The 27,779-nt window shown below is 34.2% G+C and overlaps 1 protein-coding gene and 1 pseudogene across 12 annotated transcripts in view; both read left to right on the top strand.

Moving 5' to 3' along the window:
* The window catches only part of NFIA (nuclear factor I A), a 479,105-nt gene that overhangs the window by 165,341 nt on the left and 285,985 nt on the right, over positions 1-27,779 (top strand). For all 12 annotated transcript variants that reach the window (XM_087960371.1, XM_087960370.1, XM_087960368.1 and 9 more), the window contains exon 2: positions 4,054-4,585. In XM_087960371.1, coding sequence (XP_087816497.1) covers positions 4,054-4,585 — 532 coding nt within the window. The remainder of the gene's footprint in view (positions 1-4,053; positions 4,586-27,779) is intronic.
* LOC113410873 (BTB/POZ domain-containing protein KCTD6 pseudogene) lies at positions 16,919-18,172 on the top strand (annotated as a pseudogene).

The following is a 27,779-nucleotide window of genomic DNA, read 5'->3' on the forward strand; positions in this document are numbered from 1 at the left end:
TGAGATTAGTTGCCACGATTTAAAATCAGAAAAATAGGTTGCACTTCTGATTCTGCTGATGGTTTTAGCAAATTACATTGCTCGCCCCCCCTTTTTTTTCTAACTGATAACCTTGGTAAGACCTTTGGTATTTCCCATTCTGAACAGTGAAACGGGAAAAGTTCCTAGGGAAATTGTGTAGTTTCTTCCATTGCCATTTCAGCACTTCTGCCCCCACAGAAAAAAACAAAACAAAACACTTGTATACTTTAGTTTCTAAATGGTGATGAAAAGGGTGGTTTGGAATTGAGCACTTTGAACACCTTTAAAACACCAGAAAGAAGGAAAAATGAACAATACATGTTTCAAATGACCCAGTGAGAAACTTAGGAATGAATAACTTGGAAAAATTGTGCCCAATGATTCACAAAAGCTGTCACCTAGAGCCAAAGAATACGTGTATTTATAACAATGTATCAAATCAAAAATACTATACAATGCCATTAAACTTTATTGACTACATTGATTATAAGTAGAAGATAACTGCTACTGCATTTTGAGGGTGAATTTTTCAAAGCCAACTTTTTCAGAAGTTTTATCTCTCACAGAAAACTCAAGTCAAATCTATTTTCTGCTTGCTTACTTTCTTAAAATAGATAATATTTTTTTTATTTTAAACACCAATAAAATGTCCTCGGTTCCCATCTCCCACAAGGGGGAGGGGTCTTTTATTAGGCCTTGCTACACATTTATAAGTTTCCAGATATATTTTTTGCACCTTGGTCCTTAACCTAAGAGTTACTTTGTGGCATGTTGTTTTCCAGTCTCATGGTAAGTTTGGAAATATTTAGAGATTCAGAGACATATTTATAGAATCTGTTCAAAAAGTTGTATACATGACACCTGATTGCTTTGGACCAAAAGATTTCAAAATTAAGAAAGGCTTAGCTTAACATGTTGTTTAAACACCCATCCATAGTACTGGAAGATTAGAATATGATAAGGGGATCTCTACATTTACCCTGTAATATAGGGGAAATTACCTATTTGCTGTTTATTATATACTGTTTTGGCTGTATTTTAACAGCTTATCCTAGACGCACAGATTATTATATAGATTTAGGACAATGGAAATATTAATGCTGTGAAAGTTTATAAATCTGGCAAAGTTTCAAATGGAGCAGATCAGTGAATTATTTCTAAATACTGCTATGCTATGTTTTTCTTAAATATGGCTTCACTGTTGTTATACCACGTTCAAATATACGTTAATATTTTTGTTAAATAATTCAAATGTATTTGTATAGCTATGGTAAAGTGTTATTAAGAACTCATAGCTGTGAACCATAAAAAGTATTATAAATTCACTTTTGTTATTTTCCTCTTCTGCCAATCTGGAAGATATAAATGGGATCATGTGATATAAAAAAAATCCTAAAATTCTTCATTTAATGTTATAGAACTTTTACTTATAATTTCAACTTTAAAAAGAAAACCATACATACCTGTCGTTTTTCTTTTTTTGGTGGTAGTTGTTACTTTTCATTTTTAAGTAATTCTGACCCACATCTAAATGTTCTTAAATTTTCTGGCAAACCTGGAAAGCAATAATTTGTTTTAGTTGTGCATATGTATAATAATATTCCTTATTTTTTTAAAATATAATGTATTATAGAGTAGACAGATCCTTCTTGAACAATTGATCTTTCATACATGGTTTGACGGAACCCAATCTGGATAGCATTGCTTATATCAGCAATGGGGGATCTCTTTATTATATCATTACGAGAAACTCATTTGGTGGATTTTGAATATTTTAGGTAGATTTTTAAGCTATTGTCTTCCTTTTTCAACTGTATATAATAGCATTGCTGGATTTCATTATACAATAACATTGTTTCAAAATGTGAGCCTCTATGTATAGTTAATAAATGGTAAAAAAGTTTTTAAAATAAAGTCGAGATGCATTTAAGAAAGCACAAAGATTTGTAGTAATCTTTTATTTTAGAATGGGTAATTTTACAGATTTATGGCATAGAAGGGTAAGCACCCCCAAATCTCTTTCTCTCTCTCTCTCTTTTTGGTATTGTTGGCAATTGTATGCATGTGAGAAAGGCCTTAACATTTTCTGTTCTATGCATAATTATTTTAGTTGCAGCTCTGGTTGTGGCTATCTTGGATTTGAGAGTAAATTTATGAAAATATAGCTACTTAATTATCAATATAATATTTTTCTAGGTTTTTTCATGGGATTTATGTAAATTATTTCTTTGTTACATGTAATCATATATTAAATGGTATAAATATTAAGTCATTTTTTCCTTCAAAATCAGGCAATACACTTAATCTACTTATATTATTTTGAAAAATATTTACTGTAAAAAATTAATTCAACTCAATATTTTCATTATGCTTGTAGAAAGCGGGTAATTATTTTTAGAAGATAACACAAGATCCAACTGGTGAAACTCTTTCATTTATTGCGTTCCCCCTTATCCCTGATCTTTTGGTTCTGAAATTTCTTGCATTTGATCAAAGAATTTTAGACATTTTTGTAGCATTACGTAAAAATACCCTTTAAAAGAATACCCATCAAATTATTTTAAGAATTGATTAGTTTTCTGAATTACATAAATTGAGAAATTTAAACATTCATCTTATTCATTCTTAGGGGAAGTAAGTCTCAATGAATTCACAAGAACTATCTTCTGAATAGGCATGTATACATTTGCATAGTGGATATTCAATATTGAAGGACACATACTTCTAGGAACAAGAGGAAGACCATGTTGTCTTCTAATATGCCAACAGCGCTTCCTCTTCTTACAAAGAAAGCTCAAATTCGGCAAGAGACCTCCTAATATTTTAAAATAGTGCATTTCATGGATCATAGTTTTATATTGCACATTTTCTATATATGGTTTTATAACTAACTGCATTTGTATCAATAATGGGCACTGTTACTAATTTCGGGTGGCGTTTTATACCATTGAAGGATACTTTATTTATTTAAATATTTATAATACAATCTTTCTTACTGTACGATAGACATTGGAAAAATGTTTGAAATCCCTTTTTGGTTTTATAAAAGGAAAAATTCACATAAAACACGTGAAAAGGTAGATAATGCTCTCATTAGCAAGTTAGATTGTATACATAATATTTTTTTAAAAGGGTAGAAGCCCTTGTATACATGCATACATACATAATGCATTTTAAGACACATTAGCTTTTCAGTTCTGTTTCTTTTCTTTTTTTCTTCAAATATTTGTGGCTTAGAATGTATTAAAGCCTTAATATGTTTGATACTATTATTGTTTGCTAAATAAAGATCAGAAAGCTTAGTTGAAAGATTTGTATATTATTGTGTGTGGAAATTATTATTTTTTGTTGGTGTGAAATTATTTTTATATATTCCACTTTATTTAGCATTCTATTGTATTACATTCACACATTCAACCTTAAATTAAAAAATATTTTTATCATATATCAGATGGTAATTGGCTGATCATGTTCAGACTTTCAAAAGTTACAATTTTTGCCAAGCATATAGGAAGTTGGTCACATCATTCACAAGAGGGTCAGGGAAAAAGCAAACGAATATACTTCTTCCTTTTTGAAAAAAAAAAATGGATGAAAATTACAGTGGTCTTGTCGCAGACTTGAAATAATTGATTTTGGAGTTACCCTATTGACTTTAAACAGCTGACTATTGTAAAGTCAGCTGTTTAAAGCTTAGAGTCTCACCTTTCTGACCCAAAATAACATTTGCTGCAAAGTGCCATGAGTTTTATTGAACTTGCTTGTTTTAGCAAATACGATTCACACTGTTATAGCAAAATATTTTCAGCACTTCATATGTGGGACTGAGTGACAGCAGAAAGTTGATTGCATGATATATTTTAGAGATTTTCTTCCTTTGTTATCAGAATGTAGAAATATTTATGTCTGTACATAATATAGGTGTTGCTCTGTTATTGGCCTAGTTGTAAGTTACAGTCACCAGTTCAGAAGACATAAAACCTTCACACCTTTACCTTGTGGTAATTTTTTTTCTACTTTGATTATTTTCAGGATGAATTTCATCCCTTCATTGAAGCACTTCTTCCCCATGTCCGAGCATTTGCGTACACATGGTTCAACTTACAAGCTCGGAAGCGAAAATACTTTAAAAAACATGAAAAGCGCATGTCAAAAGAGGAAGAAAGAGCGGTGAAGGACGAATTGCTAAGCGAAAAACCTGAGGTTAAACAGAAATGGGCATCCAGACTTTTGGCAAAGCTTCGGAAAGACATCAGGCCTGAATATCGGGAAGATTTTGTTCTAACTGTGACAGGGAAAAAACCTCCTTGTTGTGTTCTTTCCAATCCAGACCAGAAAGGCAAAATGAGAAGAATTGACTGTTTACGGCAAGCAGATAAGGTCTGGAGGTTGGACCTTGTTATGGTGATTTTATTTAAAGGTATTCCGCTTGAAAGTACTGATGGCGAACGCCTTGTAAAGTCCCCACAGTGCTCAAATCCAGGGCTATGTGTACAGCCCCATCACATAGGGGTTTCTGTTAAGGAACTCGATTTATATTTGGCATACTTTGTGCACGCAGCAGGTAAGTGCCTATATTTAAAGTTGTCCACTGTTGAATACGTTTGTTGTGCAAGGACTTAACCACATGGTTATTCCATTGCGAGGCGTGCTTGCACCTGACCATGTAAGTTAATTAAACTGTGTTGCTTGCTCCGTCTATATGGTGGTCCAGATGACCTCAGAAGCAGAGAAGCTATAGATTGTGTAAAACTGCAATGTAGTTCAAGAAAAGTTATTGTGAAAGAACGGTGTCTTTCACTATTGGCCTAATGTGTAACGTACCTGAAGCATTTTCATTAGAATCCCTTTTGAAAATGCTTGGCCCTAGAATGTTGTCTATTTCTTAGTATTATTTTTTTAGTTTGGTGTAAATTTGACCACGAAGAAAAGAAATGAAAACAATATTTATGTGATATAAGTCAAATGTTAAATGGTTATCATACCTAAAAAAGAAATAGGCAAAAATAGAGGCCTTACTAGCTGCTATATCGATTAAAGAAATTTCTACTTAATGAAGAAAAATTAAAATATGTACTTAGTAATTGCTCTATATAAATAGAATATTATCGATTTTAAAGAATGGTTTATTAATTTAACAGCGCTGCATGGTGGAAAATGGATATATGCATTGTTTTTTTTATTCTTAATGCAAAATAATACATTTTTCTGCAGCCTGCTTTGAGGAAGTTTGTTACCTTATGACTTTTGGTGGCTAACATGAGCACCAGAGTGATATTTCTAAGCAAGTCATTGTAATTTAGTTTGACCAAGAATTTAGTTTGGTTCAGATATGGAGAAGAAAAGACATAGATTTCTCAATTTGTTAAATGTATGCATCTGTGTTTGTACCCAGCCTTTTTAAATGTGAGGCATATTGTTAGCTTTTAGGTGGTTTTGTACAAAAGTGAAGTTGCCTGTGTCTATTTAACGGCTTTATATGTACTAGTGTTACTGTGATAATTGGTTTGTGCAGTTACAGTTTTGATTTTGTGCTATTGAATCACAGAGTGGTGTGCTCTGAATATGAACTATTATGCACTTTTCACTAATGAAGCATATGAAAATATTGATAAAGAGATGATTTTAAAAAAACCAATACTGTAAGTCTTTGACTTTTATTTGGGATCTGTGTTTTGTGTGTGTGTAATAATGGCTGTGTTTTATTAAGTGCAAATGTTTACAATAGATCGTGGCCTCCGTGAGAGTTCATAGCTCTCTCTCTCTCTATATATATATAGTACTGAGTGGAAAAATTCATGAATTAAGAATAAAAATAAAATATAGAAGTTTAATAAATTTGGTGTTAATGGCATATTGCAAACTCTTTTTGCACATTCGTTGATGTATAATGTGAATTTTAAATTGATTTTTAAAGGATTCATATTTCACTGAAAGTTTTTGTTAAATGCTATGCCTTTCTCACTTTGATTTAGTTATTTAAAGTTGTTATTTGGTAACATTGCAAAAAAGCCCAAAAGCTATAACATATTTTCTAAAACTATAATTGCGCTATAATATTGTTAGCAAAAATAAAACGCACAAAGTGGAAAAAGAAACAATAAATACAAGTAGGCCGAATATAACCCTTTGCTGCATTATAGATGTTAAGAGAATATTGTAATGTTTTAATTACAACTCCTCTGCTTTCCTATCACTTAAGAATAACAACTCTCATTTTGAATACCTTTTTCAATTGTTTTGAAAACCAACTAAACGTATTATACAATTCAACTATATAATTTATTCAAGACTTAGATCATTTGAGTTCAGTGTTTCTATATAAAATACAGGTGGTACTTGTAGTTTTGTTATAAATAAAAATAGATTTGTAGTACTTTTAGAATACATATTATTATAGTTTATTACATGTTTGTATTGCATCACATTTTATGCCCTGTTTTGGAAAATATTTCAGTAATCACCTGTAAAGGATGAAAAGCATATCTATTATCCTTATATGCAATATATCACTGGCAACATTCATTATTTGTAAATGAGGGAGAAAGATTGTACAGGTAATCCTGTACTTATGGCCATGATTGAGGCCAAAATTTTTGTTGCTAGGTCAAACATTTGTTAAATGAATTTTGCCCTGTTTTATGACTTTTGCCCCGTTTAATGACTTTTCGTGCCTCAGTTGTTAAGTGAATCACTGCCATTGTTAAGTTAGTAACACTGTTGTTAAATAAATCTGGCTCCCACATTGACTGTTTATCAGAAGGTCCCAAAAGGGGATCACATGACCCAAGACACTACAACGGTCAATAAAGCATCCGAATGTGAATCATGTGAGTATGGGGATGCTGCAGTAGTCATAAGTGTGAAAAATGGTCATATGTCCTTTTTTCAGTGCCGTTATAACTTTGGTCACTAAATGAACTGTTGTAAGTCAAGGATTACCTGTACTTGAAGTCTGCTTTATTCTGATATTTCTCAGAATCCTTTGTCACCCCAGAATACTAATGAGGTTCATACTAACTTCTCTTGGACAGGTGTAGTAATGAAACTGGCATTTATTTGTTTGTTTGTTTATTATTTTAAAAAATTTATAGAGCCACCCAACTCACACATAGGTGACAGCTTATAGTTTACACCAGATGCGAACACTAACACAAGTTTTAGGCATTCATTGTTGTCAAATGTTTCCAAATGGCGGTAACCTTATTAATTATGGTAAGGAATTTGCCAGTATAAAATGAAGAAATAATACAAAAATCGACTTGCATGCAATGAGAATTGAACAGCAAATCAGAAATCTTCAACATTTTTATCTGGTAAAACTTTTGTTATCAGAAATGGAAAGAAATTCACATTGTGTAAGATTTTTGTCATATAAGTATGTATTAAAATTATTGTGATGTCTTCACTCCGTATATTATTATTACTATTACTTCATACTCTTCTGAGGTAATTTAATTGTCAATCTTTTCTAGACAAGCTGTCCCTTTCTTTTTAAAAGTTCGTGTACCATGGTTGCTTTAAAAATCTCATGTTTTCCCACATTTTACCTTTTTTCAGTCTAACTTTTTAAATTATTTAGCCACGCTGTCCTATTCCAACTAGACTAAATCACAAAAAATATTGGTCCTATGTAGTAACAAGAAAATGCAATTTCGTGACTAAAAATATTTCCCTTATATCCAAAATAAAGTGAACAATAAGTCATCTGCTTGGAGGTCTCAAGATGTTTATTCTGATTTTACAGTACGGAAAGAGGGGGGGGGAGCTGACTTCTGTGAACCTTAACTAAAAAAAGAGATATGTGTGTTTGTGTATGTATATATAAATAAGTGTGTGTGTGTGTGTGTGTGTGTGTGTGTGTGTGTGTATGTATGTATGTATGTATGTATGTATGTATGTAATTTATATATATCTTGATTCTGCTTCCCTAGTATCAAATGACAAGTTGGAAATGATTGTGGCAAACATTGTTTCTTTGTGGGAGTATAAGTCTCCAGGAAATTTATGACCAGTCTTTTAACCAGATGATCTGTATCAGAATCTCCCATATCTAGGCACGTGGCAAGGTCACCATTTAAGTTGTTGGGGTCACAACCTTCGCCACCAGGCATTTGACCTTTGTGATAAAGTTAACCTTTGTTCATTAGGAGCCACTCAAGCAAGAACTTCCTTGTTTTTTACTGCGGCAGCTAACAGGATCACATTGTTAAAAGTAATTCTTAGCTCAAGTATTGGGTTCAGTGCAAAAGTTTAAAGATTTTCTGTGTGGGTTTCTTTTCTCCTTTTTTCTTCTTTTCTTTTTTAGCCTTTTTCCTGCAGGCAAAGCTGTATCCTGTTGGCCACACAATAGTCCAAGGCTTTATCTATTGCTTGTTTTGGATATGACTTTTAACAGCACAAGCCTGTTCATTTTTGCTATGAAGTAAACTCCACGGCCTTATTCCACAGTGAATTTATTTATTTATTAAAGAATGCAATCTATATTTGAAAAAAAAATAGTTAAAAAAAACTTCAGGAGGAATTTTTCAAAATTATAAAGTGTATTAAAAAAGCTAGGCCTTTTACATTTGAATTAGGTTGTTTTGTATAGATTTTAATGCGATTAAGTACTGAATCTAAACTAACTACAAGGCCAATTTAATTTTGATAATGGTGAAAATGTATTTTGTTCTGGAAATAAATCAGTGTCTAGATGGGATCATGTCTTTAATCTGAAATAAGATGATACATATTCAATAATAAAATATATTGGATACTGTTATAGGATTTGGACTTTGTAATTTTATAATAATAATAAATGACATTCATTATACTCATCCTGATAATAGATCATTTTATATTTTGCAGCAGCATTTTTTCAGGTATACAGTAAGTTGCAAATAAAATAGTTACAAGTCTTTGTAGTCCATGATACTGTCCAGGAAAAACAAAGTTATTTTATCATATATTTCTAATTCTAATTTTATCATATATTTCTAATCTTATCATATTATTTCAACATCAATGTAGGACTGAGGATTTTTCTTAATTATTTTATCTTTTTAAATAATAGTTCCCTTTTCTTGTTCAATTACTCATTATTTATTATAAATAAAATGAAAACAAATAACCTTTGTTTATATCAGATAGCATTTTCCTTGGTTTCTACTTATTACTGCTATTCCTTTGAATGATAGTACATGATTTGCTGATTAACCAGATGGCCAAGGTAACAGATTGGGAACCTGCTCTGAACTAATAAAAAGCAGGTGTAAGATCACAGAGGTTTCTAGTTTCTCCCCAAATGAATTAGAAATTCCTTTTAGAATTGTATGTGACTCATAGTAAAGATAATTACATTTCGTTTTAAATTTAAGCTATAACATTAAATATGTTTCATTCTCAATATCTGAACCAGATGCCATAATGAACGTAGATTCAAGTAATTCGATGATCTGTATCAGAACTTAAATTATTTGGGTATCCAACATTGTTTGGATTCTGTGTGTACATTAAATAAATAAATCACCAAGGAGCATGATTTTAAATATGATATGATAGTCAGAAAGATTTTGAATAAGTTCCAGGCTGCAAGTATTGATGATATTATGATGAGCAGGTGAGCAGAGGTGCTTGTATCTTTTACATAGTTGGAAAGCAATTGTAAATTAAAGTACATGTGGAATCTTTTGGTTGCTGCAGAAAACATATCTTGTGATAGGGATATATATCTTTGCACATTACATATTGGGCTAATTATGCTTTACCACGTATATAAGGAATCCTAATATGAATGAGATAGCAGGGTATCCAAATTTTTCTGAGTTGTACCAAAAGCAACGAGTTGTAGCAGAAGGCTTTTAATCTCTGGGTTTGTCTCCCAGTTGTAAAGCTTTTCCAAGATATTTTGTTCAGTGTTTATACCAATGTAAAACTGTACCTATAGCGCATGTTGAAAGCTGAAAGACGCTTTTTACATTACACTTATTCTCTTCCAGTTTGGACAATAGGTTTCCAACATTTTACTGATATTGGTGGGAGGTAAAAGGATACTCAGATTTTAGCAGTTTAGCACTTCAACAGAGTCAGATACCAGAGAATCATCTCCCCAAAGAGACTTAAAGGTATCTTGTCTCTTCATCTCTGGCAACTTGAGATCTAAAAACAGCTGTAGGAACAAATTGTAGAAGAGTTATGTACATTATTATTGCTTCAGCCACTCTTGATTCTTGTACTCACAAAGTTTTTGTGATGAATTAATGTAGTTTTGCAGCTAAAATGCTTATGATGTGGACTCTCATACTTCTGACTCTTGTTGTTTTTCCTGTGAAAATTCGCGTTGTATTCTGTGGAAGGATTATTGCGATAATGCTTTTCCTTCAAATTTCACAGGCTCAGAGTGGAATTCCGCAAGGTTTATTCTCTGTCTTGGAAGAGTCACCTATAAATATTTACATGATTTTTAATCTTAACTGCCACAGATTTTATATTCTACTCCAGGTTGCAACACTTGATCTAAAACTGCATAGAAAGGGATATTCTTCTATTCTGGCAAGCAAAGGATTCTGTTTCTACCATTAGCAGTGAGTGACTATAGTTGACAGAAGCAGGATTTAGATGAGGACAACTGCATTCTCCCTGGTGCTGTAATTGAGATGGTAAGCATCCATGCTAATTTGAACCCTAACAGTAGTGGAATTTAGTTGTATTTGCTATATCATGAACTGTTGGCACCTATTCAGTCATGTGGCTAAGCTTTCTCCAAAACAGAAACAAATAAAGACAGGCATGTTAGGGTTTTAATATTTCTTAGAATTCTCCCAGGTGTTTTCAGAAAAGAAATATCACATGATTTAAAAGCTGTTTCCTGTATCCTGAAATAGCAGATGGGCCCAATCACTCCAGAAAAGAATGTTCCTAGTGAAACTTTTAAGAAAAGCCTTTGAATGGAATGCATTGCATTTATAGCTATGAAGCAAATACAATAGCATAAAAATTGCCCAATCTTCCTGGCCGGGCTGATCTTTCTTAAATTACTGTACTTTTAAATTTCTCTCTTTTTTTTTTCATCCAATGATGAATAGCATTAATTTAAATCTATTTAAAGCAAGTGTGGGAGAAACCACAGCCTTTGTTGTGGTCAGTGGTGAACACAGTAGGGTTGGACGTTTCACTTGATTGAGGCCTGAAAGTTGACTCTAGTAGATGCCATGTCATCTTTTTTTTCTAATTCCACATGAAAAGAAGTGAAAGTTCTTTTACAGTGATAAAGTTCTTTTACAGTGATAATAATTATTATGGGATGGGTGTTTAATGTTACCAGTGGCAACAACAGAACAACAATTTTACTTTCTGTGAAAATAACCATCCTGAAGCCTAATGGAGTCCACAGTCACACCAAAGTTTTTATATGCTTCTCTCCCCCCACTCCTTTGGAGGCATAGGCACAATTCATTTCTTTAAGCAAGTCCCAATAGTAAGCCATTCTCACTGTTGTTTTTGTCAAAATGTAGAGCTAAACTGAAGGACTGATGCTTTTGTGTTGATGATATCTCTGTTAACTGTACTCATATAAGCCAAATGTGGAGAACAACGAAGGTTCCACTATCTCATTAAAAATGTGCAGATTTATGACAATAATAGCCTGGTGCTTGTAGACTTCTTTCTATAGTACATAGAAATTACAAACAAAATTCTGGGATGCAGTACTAGAGAGATCACCACCAATCCACTATGTAGAGCAGGGGTCTCCAAACTTGGCAACTTTAAGACTTGTGAACTTCCAACTCCCAGAATTCTCCAGCCAGCATTAAAGTTGCCAAGTTTGGAGACCTCTGATATAGACCTTTAGTAGAAGATCCCATTTGGAATACTTTGCCCAATTCTGGAGACCTCACTTAAAAAAGACATAGATAAGATTGGACAGATCCAGAGATGGGCAACCAAAAAAAATCGTACAAGGTCTGAGGGGGGAAAACATATCAGAGTTCCAAGGAGCTGAATATGTATAGCCTGAAGGACAGAAGGAAAAGGAGGGGGGGCATGATTGAAACCTTTAAATATAATAAGGGTGTGAATAAGATTCTAGAAGGCAGTATATACAATATTAAGCAAAAACCAAGAACACGGGCATAACTGACAGCAGGGAAGTTCACAAATAATGTTAGAAAGTATTACTTCAAAGAAAAAGAGATGGAAATTTGGAACCAACTTGCAGTGGAGGCAATGGGTCAATCATCAGTAACTGAGTTTAAACAAGCTTGGGATAAACAAATGTCCATCACAGACTAAAAAAATGCCATTAAAATACCTCAAAGGACAGACTCAGTAGACTATTAGATTTTTTTTCTACCTTCAGTTTTCTATGTTTCTAAACTGATGGTCCTCTGGAGTGAATTTTGCAAATGTATCCTACAGCTTGTATCTATCCTACAAATGTATCTGTACAGAAAGAACATGAGATTTGTGCTATGTTTTAGTTCTTGTTCACTCCAATTGGGTTTGCAATGCAGTGAATAGTAGAGAGTCTCTATTATTCTGTTCACAATAGTAGAAGCATAACTGTACCATAACTTTTAGCATCGTTGTGTCTTTTGTTACTCTTCTGTTGTCTTAGAACCTATGGCACTTTGTGTTGGCATGTGAGCTGCAGGCAGACTTACCTCACTGGACGTGCGCGTGCTTCACAGCTGATTTTTGCCTGGTTTGAGGCCTTTTTCAGCCTCCCAAAAGCTTGAGGAAGGCTTCTGCAGGCTTTGCAAGTTGAAAACTAGCCCTGTTTTGTCACTTCCTGTTTTTCCGAAAATACCAGCAGTGATGAAACGGGGCTAGTTTTCGGCCTGCAAAGTCTGCAGAAGCCTTCCTCAAGCCTTTGGGAGGCCAAAAAAGGCCTCAAACCAGCCAAAAATCAGCTGTGAGGCGCAGTGCAGGTAAGGGGGCAGGGGTGGGTGGGGATTACACGCACAGGCGTAGGGGACATGGGGAGGCACACATTGTCTTTTGGGTGCTGGCACACGAGTGCGAGCGTACAAGCGCACACACAATTTTTGGCACAGGAGCCCAAAAGGGTTAGCCACCACTGTCTTAGAACCTTTAAGACTAAGCCTATAGAAATGTTCAGTCAAGTCTTCAGCTGATTAGGTTGTGGATGGACATCTTTTTAAAGGCAAACAATGATAAAGTTCCAACATATTAAACCAGAATTTTTAAACTATTGCTTATCATAGTGGCCAAGTTCACATATCGCACCAAGCCAAAAATGGAATTATGATTTAAAGTTATATGTGAACAAGGGCAATTTTGTTCCTTTTATCATTTATAACCTAGATAGTTAACAAATGTACTCTACCTGTAGAATATTTTTGGGATTCTTAGCTTTCTTCCTTTGCTATTGCTGAATAAGGATCAGGAAATTATATGGTATATTGCTATAATATACACATATTAATTGTTGTTCTCACTCTTATTGCTTTGGCATTTTTTTTAACTGTGTGAAACCATAGGTTACCTATGAAAATGACAATACACAATGACGTCATGGTGGAGATCATGCTGCTGTGATGCCTGGTAAAAGTATATAGATTGTTCATACAAATGACACTAAATTAATGAACAGAAATTATTCACTAACATAGATTCTCAATCAAAATGTAAAGAACTAGTCCACATCATAAAATTGCTTAATATGTTGATTTGCACTGAATTGAAAAACAAACTGGACATTTTTGGGGGGAAATCTCTTATCAAAGCATTTCTTCTGTTTTGGAATGTAATAATTGAAATGAATTAGTTGTTGGATTACTTAATTGCATTAGTAGAGAAACAGATATTAATCAGTTGGTTCCTGATAGAAGTAATTAGGAATTTTATTTTATAGTTAGGGCTTTGTTCCTGGGATTTCAAAAATCTGTTTCCTTGTCTGTTTTGGATACATCTCCGTGAAATTTTAAAAGAATTGATTTGTATTATGATGTCTTTTGAATATTAATTACATCTAATTCCGTAACAATTTTCATCTAATCCATTTTTTATCATAAAATACACCATTTCTTTGGAAATAAATAAGAAAAAGTATAAGAGAATTCAGATAAAATGGAAGTGATTAAGGCGGTCAGCTCATGTGATCTGAAGCCTGCATATTCTAATGCAATTTCATTGTCATGAATAAATCAGTTTTTCGTTCAAGAATATTTGGGATCTGGCTTTTTTCCTGGAGGCACAGGTGGCAGTCTTGGACCAGAATGTTTTTTATCTGTTTCATTTGCTACTCCAGCTGTGCCTGTTCCTGTATAAAGTGGACTGAGTAATCATCACCCATGTCTTTGTAAAATAGAGAACAGAGGATTGCAGTATTTTGATGCTGTTTATCTACATTGTAAAGATTTACAGACAAGTGTGATGATAAAACTACCACATGCTCCAAAAGCACCTTTTTAGAATTGAATCCAAAGCATTGCACGGTCAACAAAATATTCAACAAACAGATTAAATCAAAGTATGCTTGGTGTCATGTATGACCCGAGCTTTTAGTAGTGTTTAAAGTATGCATGTATGACCCAAGCTTTTAGTAGTGTTGAGGGTAACATTCTCCTCAGATAAATGCTCCAGAAGGATCAACTAACCTCAGAACCAAATATATTATTGTCTGGTGAGATAAGAATAGGAAAATGGGGGGAAAAAAAGATGTCTTCTAACAATTCCTTTATATCACTGGTTCCCAAGCTTTCCGGATCCATGTAACAGCAGCAGTGGTGGGGTGAGGGGCAGGGGACAGTTTTGCATGTGTGCATGCCGCTAGCGCAAATGGAGCATCCCTCATTGCCTGCTCTTCTGCAGCCCAATTGCCAACGAGCTGTGGACCAGTGGCGGACTGGAGTTGGGGACCCTGTTTTACCTTGTAGGGATAAGACTTCTTTTAAATATCATGGAATGTATTCCCCCTTCCTTCTTTCCTTCCTGTCTTCCTACCTTCCTTCCTAATGCCTTGTGATGGGTTTATGCATTGTGTAAAACCAAAGCCAAACCACATTATGACCTTGTGCAATATGCAACCAAGCATTAACTACTCCCCCTAATGGTATTTCTATATTTTAATGATATTGTACATTTTCCATAATTTTATATAAAAATAAACACATGAAGATTATACAATAGTGTCTCCATTATGACAGTTACATTTTCAGTAAAAACCATAACTTGGAAGTTAGATAAATGAAATAGTCATTACATATATTTTAACATACTTAAAAGACAGAAAACTATTACCAGGTTTTAAGAAACTGGTCAAAATCCAATCTTTTAAAGAAATGTATTTGTAATTATCACTGTGTTTGCAAGGGCATTTTAAAAATATTAAATTATTTTGATTGAGGTGCATGCATGAAGAGTGTAGCGTACAATTTAAAAACTATTAAATATCACTATCAGATAGCAAGGAATATACTTGGAGAAATCGCATTATGAAAATGAATATACAGATTTTAAAGAGGGTATGTGGTATTTAATGTGCAACTTTAATGATGGCTGCTTTTGTGAAGGCGATATAAACAGCACCTGCTTTATGTTACAGTAGCAGAATGAAAATTTCTACAGTATGATCTATTCCTAACTCATGGAGAAGTCCAAAGAAACTCTTGATTAGATACATTTGGGGAGCTGGATAGAGTAATCAACAAATGGGGTGCGATTGAAAGATGTACATGCATTAAAAATAGGTTGCATTTATTCTTGCTAGAAGTACATATTTAGGAATTCTATATGCTTCATTACCAAACTTTGTTAGCTTAGAAGGTACAGTGTCTGTATACCAATGTTATAATGCATCTTATTAGCTCGAACCATAATTCGTTTGTCCTTAGCAAGCTAATAGACTGGTCTTTAGTGTGCAGCTACAAAAGTGAGATTATTGCAGTCAAAAAGCACCATATAACATGTGCCTTTTTATTTATATGTTTTTCAAATATGAAAAGTCTGGGTAGATAAACACTTGTTGTAACAGCAGAGTTTTTAATTTACTACATTTACATATTAGTCTTTAAGACCAGATTTTTCCAGAGTGATTTAAATTAATATAAAACTCAAAAACAACTAAAATAAATAAAGTATGATTAAAATGCATCATATTACAGTAATAACAAAATAATCTACCATGATTATGGGTAAATTTTTCCTTGTCCTTTGCTGTTAGGCTTTGGGGAATTGGAAATTCAACAGCATTTAGAGAAGCTACAGGTTGGCCTTGTTTGGTCTATATGGTGAATTAAGACATATCCACATTCTCTGCTTTATATTCTGTGATGCAACAGGATTTCATAAAGTAGCCAGAAACTTTTTTTTTAAAAAAAGTTGAAACTATGAAAAGAAAGCATTTTAGCAAAATATTTTTCATAGGGTAATGTGTGTAGGCTCAGAATCCTGTCTGCATGTGATGTCCTGTGCGGACACAGCTCAAGTACTTGGAAAAGCCCCTTTTTTCTCAGTCTTTTGAGTTGCTGTACCGACATTCTAAAAGTTTCATGTATTGGTTTGTCTTGGTGTTGCTATTTGCTAGGGTCTAGTTACAGATGTGTCTATAATACTTATCTGTTCCTTTATTGTCTGTGTTGCCTAGCTCCCTTTAATCTCTGCCAGAATGCAAAAAATCTGTGTGTCCGATTTCAGTGTGTCACTCACAGTACTTTTAATAACTTGATGTTCCCTTTGATTTCCGTTATCAGAAACCGTCTGGCTAGATTTTCCTGTATCATGGTTAGTGGCAGGCTGGAAATGAATTGTTCATCCAAAGAGAAGATGCAGCCTCTGAATTTGACTAGTTCTTTCATGCCACTTTTTTTCTTTAAAAAAAAAAAAGTTTCAGATTTTCTACTTTTTTAGTAAAATCTGTCACTTTTTCTTACTTATAATTATTACACGCCAAATTGAGAGATTGCATATCAGCTTAGTGATATGCAGAATCTATATGCAAGTTAATCAAGGATTATTTGACTTGCTTGCTGGCCTGTCTATATACCTAGCAAATGTTCAAGAAACCGAGAGAGCTTTTGGAGGTAGACTAAAGGAAGAATTATATACCTTTTTGAAAATACTTCAGATAAATCCAAATTTGTGCGCATCACACATTGGAACAGAGAGATAATGGGGATTGTGGATATATAATGACTGAGCCAATCACACTAAATATGAATGGATAATTGTATGCATTATTGCTCAGAACTCTCACCAAGTATCCTGATTTGACATTGTGGACCCTGTTAAGAGATGATTTACCTCGGTAACCAAGATAGGCCTTCTTCCGGCATGTTCTCAGTTTTTTTATGAAACTTGGAGCAGTCTCAGTCTCTTGATATTATGGAATTTGATCTGATTATGTAAACTTTTCCCTTTTTTTTTTTTAGGAAAAAGTTGTTTATAAGATTGAATCCTTACTGCGTCATAATGAACTTACACCTTTGAATCCTGAGTGTACAGTTGAGGAAGTGGTAGAGTTTTCTAATACACACAATCTTTCAACATTCTCCAATCCAGGGGCAATCATTATAACAAAGCTAAACTTCACAACCAAGGATTACAAAGAGATTTCTAACCATCTCACCAAGGGGAATATAGATATGATGAACAATAGAGACTGTCAAGATTTTTTCATATTTGGGTCTTGTGATTACCAGTAAGAAGTTTTTCTTAAGAGTCTTTCTAATGGAATATATTACAAAGAAACATTTCACAATGTGAAACATGAGAATCTTCCACAAGAGTGAACAAACCAGTGAAAGCACCATTGAGTTCAATTGGACTTTCTTTAGGCTGACACAGAAAACGTATGATTTATTTCCTATTTATTTCTATTTTTTTTCTTTTACCCTCAAGAAGATGGCTCAGCTTCTTAGATCAATGCAGTAGCAGTGGGTCTTAACAGTGGGATTAACTTTAGCAGCACTAAAGGCACTCTGTTTTCATTTTTCTATGAATATTTATTATGGATTCTTAAAGACTAGAAAATGGACATTTATTGGATGCTTCTGCCTTTCATCTTGTAAAAAACTTGTAGGCAGCTGCTCAAATCCTAAGAATTGTTTTAAACAAAGAATGAACCAAGAGACATCCTTTAAAAATGGCAAATAACTCTATTAAGGCACTTTTTCTGCATTAAGGCACAATATAAAATGGTAAAAATCAACTGTGTTTTTTGAGATGAAAACCTATATCATGTAACCTAACTTAGATTTTCTAAATCATATATAAAGCAACATAACAATTTAATTATGTACAAAGTCTTGCACCATTTTTTGCAAAATAATTATTTTGTAGTTACAGCAATTGTTCTTTTCCATCCCTTTCTATAAATCAAGCAACCAAGTACATTTGCAAATATTATATTTGCAACACTGAAAATAGAAGCATTTATAGAAATATCTTCCCACCTTCCCCCAACTCCGCATCCTCCCTTCCCCTGTATCTTTGGTTTTAATGTTTGTTTTTAACTTTTTATATTTTAGCTTATATGTAACTGTAAGCTATCCAGAGATACCCTATGTAAGATAGGCAGCCAGTACATTTTATAAATAAATAAATAAATCTTCCTTTAAGCAGATTATTTAGACTTGTCCTACCATATGCATATGGATGGAGGGGGAAGATCTATCTATCTATCTATCTATCTATCTATCTATCTATCTATCTATCTATCTATCTATCTATCTATCTATCTATCATCTATCTATCTAATCTATCTATCCATCCATCCATCCATCCATCCATCTATCTCTATACACACACACACGAGTTTTATGTCTTTCTGATGAAGTCCTCCTTTCCTTCCAACTTTATACTTTATACCTATAGCTAGATAACTTTGACATTTTATGATCCAATGTGGCAGTAGTGTTTTTTATTTTCTGCTGACATAAACCTTGTTGGACCACAAATCTGTCCTCCTTTTAATCACCTTTGACTGTAGCCCTGCACTTCCAATCACTGGTTGTTTTCTTCCATGGTGACTGTGACTTAGACCAGGGGTCGCCAACCTTTGGACCTCAGGGACCACCAAATTCATAATTTTAAATCCTAGGGACCACTAACCAGTTCTGTGGGCATGGCCTAATTTGTGGGTGTGGTTTGGTGATCATGTGACTGGCTGGGCATGGCTTGTATGTAAATATTATAAATATTTATATAAATATTGAATTTTTTTATAAAAAAGAGCAACTTTTACCCAAAATCAGGCAAAGCAGGCAGGCAGATTGAGTTGCTTACAGAATCACAGATTCATTCAGAGATCTATCTATCTGCCATTGGCTAGCTCAGTCTGTCACATAAAATTTGCTTGCAAGCAAAGTCATAAAATTTGCTAGCAAGCAAACTCACAAAATTAACTCACAACACACCATGTATGTAAATATTGAATTTTTTATTAAAAAAAAAGAGCAACTTTTACCCAAAATCAGGCAAAGCAGGCAGGCAGATTGAGTTGCTCACAGAACCATTCAGTGATCTATATATCTGCTATCGGCTAGCTCAGTCTGTCACATAAAATTTGTTTGCCGTGAGTCTGCACTGAATAATAGAACCTTCAGGCCTAAGGGAGGTTCGGCTGTGCTTAAAAGTAGAGCCGAAGATCTAAAGACTAGCTAGAAAGCAAGAAATCCAACCATTTCCTGCTTCCTAGCTAATCTAAATCTCCTGGCACAGCAGAACAGCTGATGGTCGGAAAAAGGAAAAATAGCAATTTAGCAGGCAAGTTTGCTGGAGTGGGCGGGGAGTGTTCCCATGGTCCATGTGGGCAGTGCAGCCTTGTGTTTCTGCGCAGCCTGGATTAATTGCTTTGGGGGCGTGCTCTGGGGGTGAGATTTCTCTGTGGCCCACCAAAATTTTCTTGTGGCCCACCAGTGGGCCACGGTCCACTGGTTGGTGACCACTAACTTAGACCACAGAACCAGTGCAGAATAATGTAATGCCTCCCAGGACTACAGCCAGAACTGCTGTCAATTTTAGTGATCTGTCAGAAGAGAAAAAGGCAGCACTTGTGTCACACATGAAGTGTTTCCATGATAAAAGAAAATATCTCCCCCCCTTTCTAATTTCTGAATCATACAAGATTGGCTCTCAGTTTCTTGATATAGATAGCCTGTTGATATTTTTTTATATATTTGAATTTGATGGGAGGAACCATCTCCACTGATTTGTTGGTCACATCCATCAGAATTGTCATGAAGAAGCCATTTGCTCTCATCAGGGTTATATTGCCACCCATTCCTCCCCATAGAAAACTTCACAACTTTCAACCATTGAGTCAACATCTTAATGGGGAAGAGATGTATATACCGGTGCGCCATCAGCATATTGATAATACTGACCCCATGCCTCTGAGTGAACTCATTCATCAGTTTTGTGTATATATTGAATATGAACAGAAAGAACAGAGTTCTGAGGTAGCCCATATAAAGGGGCATAGGGCTTGATTTATCCCCTACTGACACTGATTGGAACTGACCACTGAGGAAAAAGAAGCACCATAACTCCCACACCAATCCTTTAATTCTTTATTCCCATCCAGAAGGATACCATGGTTGATGGCTTTAAAAAACGCTTGAGAGATTCAGGAGGGCTAAAATGGATGCATCACCATCACCCTTCCAAGGGTCATCTATAAACACGACTGATTTCAATACTATAATCCAGCCCAAATTCCAGTGGAAAAGGATCAAAATAATCTAGTCTTCCAGAGCCCTTTGGGGCAGATATTTAGCAATCTCATAACAAAGGTATCCTTCATTATTGAATTCCTTATTTCAAGAATATCACTGATCGAGATTCTTGAAAATAAAAAGTATGAGGCATTTTGAGGAAATTAAAAATTGATGAACATTCAATGAAATATAACACATTTTGGGTGGGAGGATTCTTTTATCTATCTTCTTTGTTGAGATACAACATAATGTCCTATCTCTCTTTTTATAATTCATTGTACTTCTGTTTCAAAGTAATAAGATGTAACTTCCACATACCAGGATGTATATAATAAAATAACCTATGCTATATTGGTCCAAAAATCCATTGTGAAAGAAGTAACTTTATGTACTTACAGTGGGAATTATGCTAGAATGTCTTTTCTTTACATACTTTATCCTACTCAACAATTACATTTGAACAAACTCACATCCTTTTTCCATTAGAAATATTTGCTAATACTGGACTAATTTTTATACTTAGGCAGGCAATATGGTAGAGCTAGTTTGGTGTATCAAACTAGAAGTTGGGAGACTGTAAGTTTCACCTTGTGCCGGTCACTTACGCTTAGCCCTAGGAAGGAAAAAATGGCAAACCACTTCTGAAATCCTGCCAAAAAAACTGCAGGGACTTGTCTTGACGACACAAAAGTACCACAATAAAATGAAAAGGCAACATAGTGCCTATGGAGATTTCTTTTGTTTCTTAACAGGTTCTATATCTGAGTTGAATTATATATATATATATATATATATATATATATATATATATATATATATATATATCACTATATATATATATATATATATATATATATATATATATATATATATATATATATATATATATATATATATATATATATTTATATTTCTGCATGTATGTATGATAGTCTAGCTAAAAATTAATCACATGCTTAAATTACTTACTAATTACTATAATTTCAAAGTGGCATCTTTATTTTCAGACATGCTTATTGGTTCTTTAGATGTTCTCAAATATTAAAAAATAATGGATGCAGCAATGCACCTTCTCCCAAAAAAGCAGGGAATTATATTAACATGAGAGGGTAAAATCCTAGTGAATTAAATTCATTGGCAAGGGCCGTCTCTAATTTTTCTTTTCAGTTGCCAATTTTGTGATTTATTGTGCCCATTGTTCATCCATTTTGTGACTAGGCAAGTCCTTTATTGTCAGCCATTTTATGAAGTTGCCCAGAACATACCTTAAAATTCCAGATATGTTCACTCATTGACTCTTCCTGGTTAACAGTATTTCTAGCGATTGATAAGAATGTTCATATTTTGCTTATTTTTTAAAAAAAGAAATAATATCAATCTGGGAAAAGAATTATACTTCCATCTACTTAGTAGAAATGCATTTTGTAGTTAATGCTATGTAGCCTGTGGAAGGGCCTTTTAAAAAGCCATTATTCACAGTTACTTTTTTCATCCTGCCAAGAGGCAATCTACATTCTCATCTCAGTGTGTATTTCAGTTTGGAAATGCTGAAGACTTTCAGATTGCCCAGACAATCTTGGAAAAAAAAAGATCCACTAAATTTAGGATTGCATTGTTTCATTTCTCATCTTTTCTCCATCTCAGAATAGTAATAATTATGTAAAATAATGATAATTTGTTGAGATACATAATAACTCAAGAGGAATTGGACTCACACTGCTCATTGTCCTTCGCAGCATGATACTCTGGGCAAAACCCCAAATACCTCATTCCTAGAAGAATTCGTTTCCACTGAGGTCACAGCTCTTCCTTTTTCCTTTTTGTGACCATAGAGTCTTTTCTATGGAAATTGCAGAAAATGCATCTCCCCCCCACCTTTCTGCATCATTGAAAAAGAACACCTACTGCAACTTTTGCCTTTGGAGACCTATGATTGGATGAAGTCCTGATAATAAGCCAGTCCAGTCTGATTCCTTCCTTGATGATGGACATGACTATATGATATCGGTGTTATGGGCAGGGACAGACTGTTTGAGTAGTCGGCCAATGCTGTAACAACTAAGAAGGGATGAATTGAGTTTTATAAAAGTAAAGTAGAATTTTGGCACTGTTATAATTTTTTGCATGCATGGAAGTGTTTTCTTAACACCTTTCATCCATAAACTGGAATCTAAAATGTTTGGATCTTTGGAAGGCTCAACAATGAAACATTTCCATTGTTCTTTCTTTAAAAAAAAAAAAAAAACAGTGGAGGGAGAGCCTTTTGCTGAGATGACCTGTATGTTGGGATAATATCTTTTCATATTTGAGAAGAAGACAAAGGAACTACAGTGCTAAGCACAGAACACTTATTAAAAACAGTTGGGAAGCATATAAAAGGTTCCGTGTGTGTGAAAAACGGGACAGCTGTGATAGTCTATTGGGAAAGTATGTACAGATGGTAGTAAGGAGGAGAATGATGACTGCATGGCTGATAAATACCAAAAAAGGGGGGGAATGCATTATGTTGGTTGATCATTGTAAATTATACATTTTTGGGGTGCAGTATTTAGTTCTTGGTTTTCCAGTGATTCAGCCAGCAAATGCGAGTAACTGCAGGGTTTCAGGTCAGATTCTGTTTGCAATATGAAGAAAATATTTTACAAATTACATGACATACAATTATTAGAGGAGATAATTAAACATATGGTTTTCTTCACATTTAGCATGTCACGAGTTTGTCATAATGGTGTCCATAAGACTCTGCATGAATTTAGCTCTGAATTAGTCACAGTTAAAATGTGGGGTGAGTTTTTTGTTTTTTTTAAATGGTGGTGGTGGTGAAGCACATTTGTTTGTTTTCTGTTATAGAAAAAGTGAAAGAAAATGAGACAAACTGGATTTGGCTAAGAGTGGCAGAAAAAAAATAAAGAAAATAATTTCATTTAAAAAATAAATGAAGGTAACCAATATTTATTTATTTTGATATATCCCAGTGTCCTATCAAATATATGTAGTCTTCAATTTACAATTATTTGTTTACTGGCCATTTGAGATTATGACTGGGCTGAAAAATGTCTGGTCTTCACACTTACACTTCATACTTACAGCTGGTCTTCACACTTACAACCACATACCACCTTCATGGCCATTACAAATATGGCATTTGAGAAGTGGCTATATTATCACACTATGTAACCTTTTTTTTGCTAGTTTCCGGCAAAAAACATCCATTTGGAAGTTTGCCTAATAATCATGGATTTGTTTAATGACTGGTGATTCACTTAATGACCATTGTAAAAATGGTCATAAAATTGGGTCCAACACAACATGACTCCACTGACTTACAAAGGAAATTCTGGTTCTGCCTTACGTTCATAAGTCAAGGACTACTTATATGCAAAAGGCAATATGAGTATGGTGACATATATTATACCATTTAAGTCTCATTGAAATGCTTATCTCTGTGTCATAATAAAAAGGAAATTGATGAGTGAAGAACCAAGTTGCAGGGGTTCAGATCCCCACATAATCCCCATCCCCACATATGTGATATCAAATTTTCAACATACTACTACACTGTTTATGTACAACAGTGGTCATAACATTTGGCTTTGGGGAATAATGCATATTTAAATAATCAATAATATGTTTATATTTCAGGGAATATGAAGCCACTGAGGGAGATCTAGCTATTATTCCAGCAGTTCAACAGGAAACAAGAAGGTGTGGGAATAGAAACTGGTTGTATGGTTTTATTAGTGAAAACAATTTGTAATATAAAAAGTGATTCCTGCTTCTTCAGGAATCTATCCATCTTTCCCTGATCAGGAGAATGTCAGCAGGAAAAAGAAGAAAGTCTGGCTAGCAGGAGAATATTTTGTAAATATTTTAATGTGTGTATTTCCTTTTTTAGAGGCTAAAAATTGTTACACAAAAGCTTTAAATGGATGTAGAAATCTATTTTGGAACCAGAACCCATGGCTTTTTCTCTTCCTTTAGAGCTAGTTTAGTCTTCCAGTTCTGCTGTAAGGCACCATTCTGCTTAAAAAGAAATCCCACCTTTTGAAAAGCCCAGTACATTTGTCTGATAATAATTGCCCATTTATTTGCCATTTGATAAAACTAGGAAATATAACAATGTTTCAGTAACAACAAAACATGCAATAGTTAAATCAGTGGTTTTCGAGTGGCATTGTACAGCTGTGAAAACTGGACAACTATAACCTTGTAGCTGGACTGAATTAAGACTCATAGTGAATGGCCAAGTGGATTTATTAAGCTGAGGATGGTTTGAACCTGGCCTTTTCTGCTCTGAGTCCAGCACTTAACTACTATGCCATGTTGGTGGATATCTTACACTCCTTGTCTTATGGAACAATTCACGACAGTTCTTGTCATACTTGTCTTCAGTTGTCATATTCCTGAAGACAACTATTAAGTCTCTATGGAGTTTTCTCTCATTATGTACTCTAGTTTCTCATAGGTTTTTTCCTTCCCGGTCCTTTGTCATTTTAGTTGCTGGTCTGAAAACACTAAGTTGGTCTTGATGATGAGATGGGCAGTGTATGAATTTAATAAACAAACATGTACTTTTGTCAACCTGCTCCCTAAAAATGAAGACAAGTTATTCCAAGCATGGTCAGATCAAAACAACAGAAAAGATTGCCATTCAATATGGCAGGTTGAACAGTAGTTCAAGTTAAGTGTTCTTCAATAGGAATAAATATAACTGCATTACATCATTAATGTTCAGTGTATAATCTACCAAGAGTCCCAGATCCTTTTTGCATGTGGCCCTGCCAAATAGAATCTGTCCTATCTTTAGTTTCTGCCTTGGAATTTTCCTTTTTAAATGAAGGACTGTAGGAGAACAGGCAGAGCCTGGGGGCAGAATCAAGAGAGGTCTAAGCCTAGAATCATTACATGTCCACAAATGCTCCAAACCCAGCCCTCCCTTGAATTCCGTTTACTCTTATCTAGTGTCAATTTAGTACTGACCATTAGTTGACTAGATTCTTGTTTATAGGTTCAAGCAATAAGTCTTTATAGACCGTACACCTAATGTATGGTCCTGATTTTTTGTGCCTGACAAGGACTTCGCATTTGTTTCTGTTGAAATTACTCTTGTTGGATCCTGCCCATTGTTATAGCTTGTCACGGTGTTTTTTTTCCAGCATTTTTCAAACCATTCTTTTCAGTTCTTGTTACTTGCTGTCTTGTGTGATTGTTCTAGATATAATCAGTAGATGAAAGCATTTTCCTTAATAATAAATAGGTTTTAATAATGTACCTTTCTGCAAACAAACATACTGTCCAGCTGCACTGTGATCCTCAATGATGTAATCTTACCCTGTTTCCTCCCTATGTTTTGCCTCAGATTGCATTGCTCCACAATAGCATATTTCCAACCCCCTGCCCTACACCTGGAAATTGATTGCTTTTGTTTTAGATTGGATTCTCTCCAAAATTGCACAGTCTTGGTTGCCAGCATAGCAGTTCAATATACTAATGCATCAGCTTTAGTGCTTTGACTTTCTGCTCCCTGGTACTTCAAGTTCAAGTCAGAAATAGGAATTAAATATGTGACTTTGGAGCAAGATGCTGAGTTTCATTTATGCTAGTTCAAATATTCCTGTTAACTGTATAGTTCATATGGCCATAATTTTCTCATCGGATAAAGTATGATCCCTTAGCAGTAGGAAATTATGTTTTAAAATGCCAGTCTGATAGGTAGCATTAAAAAGCATAAAGCACTTATTCTATATGTCTCTATTTTAGTGTTTATTCTCTCTCAAGCAGTCAATAATTGCATCAGTGGAAAATGGAAAATGCCTTAATGAATTATTTGTTCATTAAAGTTTCCTACAAGCCTCCATTTATTATAAATTGGCAATAGCATAAATGACCACCTAAACATTTATCTCATTTACAAAACTCTTGATCTATTTTTTTCATACAATTTGAACAAGTCCTTCTGTCCTAAAGCATTTTCATAAAAAGTGCACAACAGTTCTTGCCAAAATTACTGAAATATTTCAGCACAATTTTAGAAAAGTAAGCTGTAATTAAACAAAAGGTAGAAAAGGAAGAAAACAGCCATTTAAAATCATTATCAGAGTGTGACTGGAAGAGACCATAATGTGTTTTCTGGTAACATATTTATAAAATATCTTGTAAAAAACCATCAGAAATGTCTTAGGAGCATTATAATTTTAAAACCCACTTGGGGCTTGGATAATTTGTTTTTATTATACAGCAATCCCATCGATTTATTTAAAACTCCAATGGAAAAAATACTACCTTTTTATGTGTAATCTATTTTGTATGGAGAGATCTTCTCTGCTACTTAGTAGACATTAATTTTTTCAGGATGTACAGTGATGTGGTAATTCTGTAATCCATATCTGCATGCATACCTCCAACATATATCAGTCATAATCAAAAGTTCTAAAATGATAGGGAGAAGGGAGGATCCATCCACTGTGAGCATCTTATCACATCTAGAGAAGGCTATCATTGACACATTTCATTGAATAGTCTGAAGGCAATTTAACAATTGGACATTTCCTGGTAGAGAAACAGCTTTGAATCCATTAGATCTGAAGTCCTGACATTCCCCAGTGAAAGTCTCAAATGACTTTCACTCATGCATGAATTTCCCTGTCATTTCAATAGGGTGGGATATTCTGAAGGGAGCAAAATATGAAAAAAAAATCATGCCCTTATGCTCCATCCTGGCCACTTATGTTCATCCAAGGTTTGGAAAATATAGCTCGGTTCATGGGAAGCATTACAAATTAAAGCACTAGATTCTCTGATTTGATTTTCATAGGGATGGTTTATGAATGTGATTCTGAATCACATTTTTTTGTTCTTCCTCACTGATAAAGGCAATCAGTTATTGTAAATCAAAAGAATGTTAGAAACAGGTTGAAAGAATAGTAGCTATTTCGTAAATATTCCCAAAGTTGAGTCAGCTATTGACCAATGGAACGGTCAGATTTCTTCTGGCCTCAAGTAGAATTGCAAGCCTTGTAGGCAGTGATTCCAAGATGTCATTCCTCAAACAAGGTGTGTTTATAGAAAAGAACTAGAGGAAATCCAACAACTGCC

Source organism: Notechis scutatus, chromosome 3 (assembly GCF_049901735.1).
Source record: "Notechis scutatus isolate UNSWTSFEM ecotype Mainland chromosome 3, rNotScu1.2, whole genome shotgun sequence".
In the NCBI taxonomy this organism is placed as follows: domain Eukaryota; kingdom Metazoa; phylum Chordata; class Lepidosauria; order Squamata; family Elapidae; genus Notechis; species Notechis scutatus.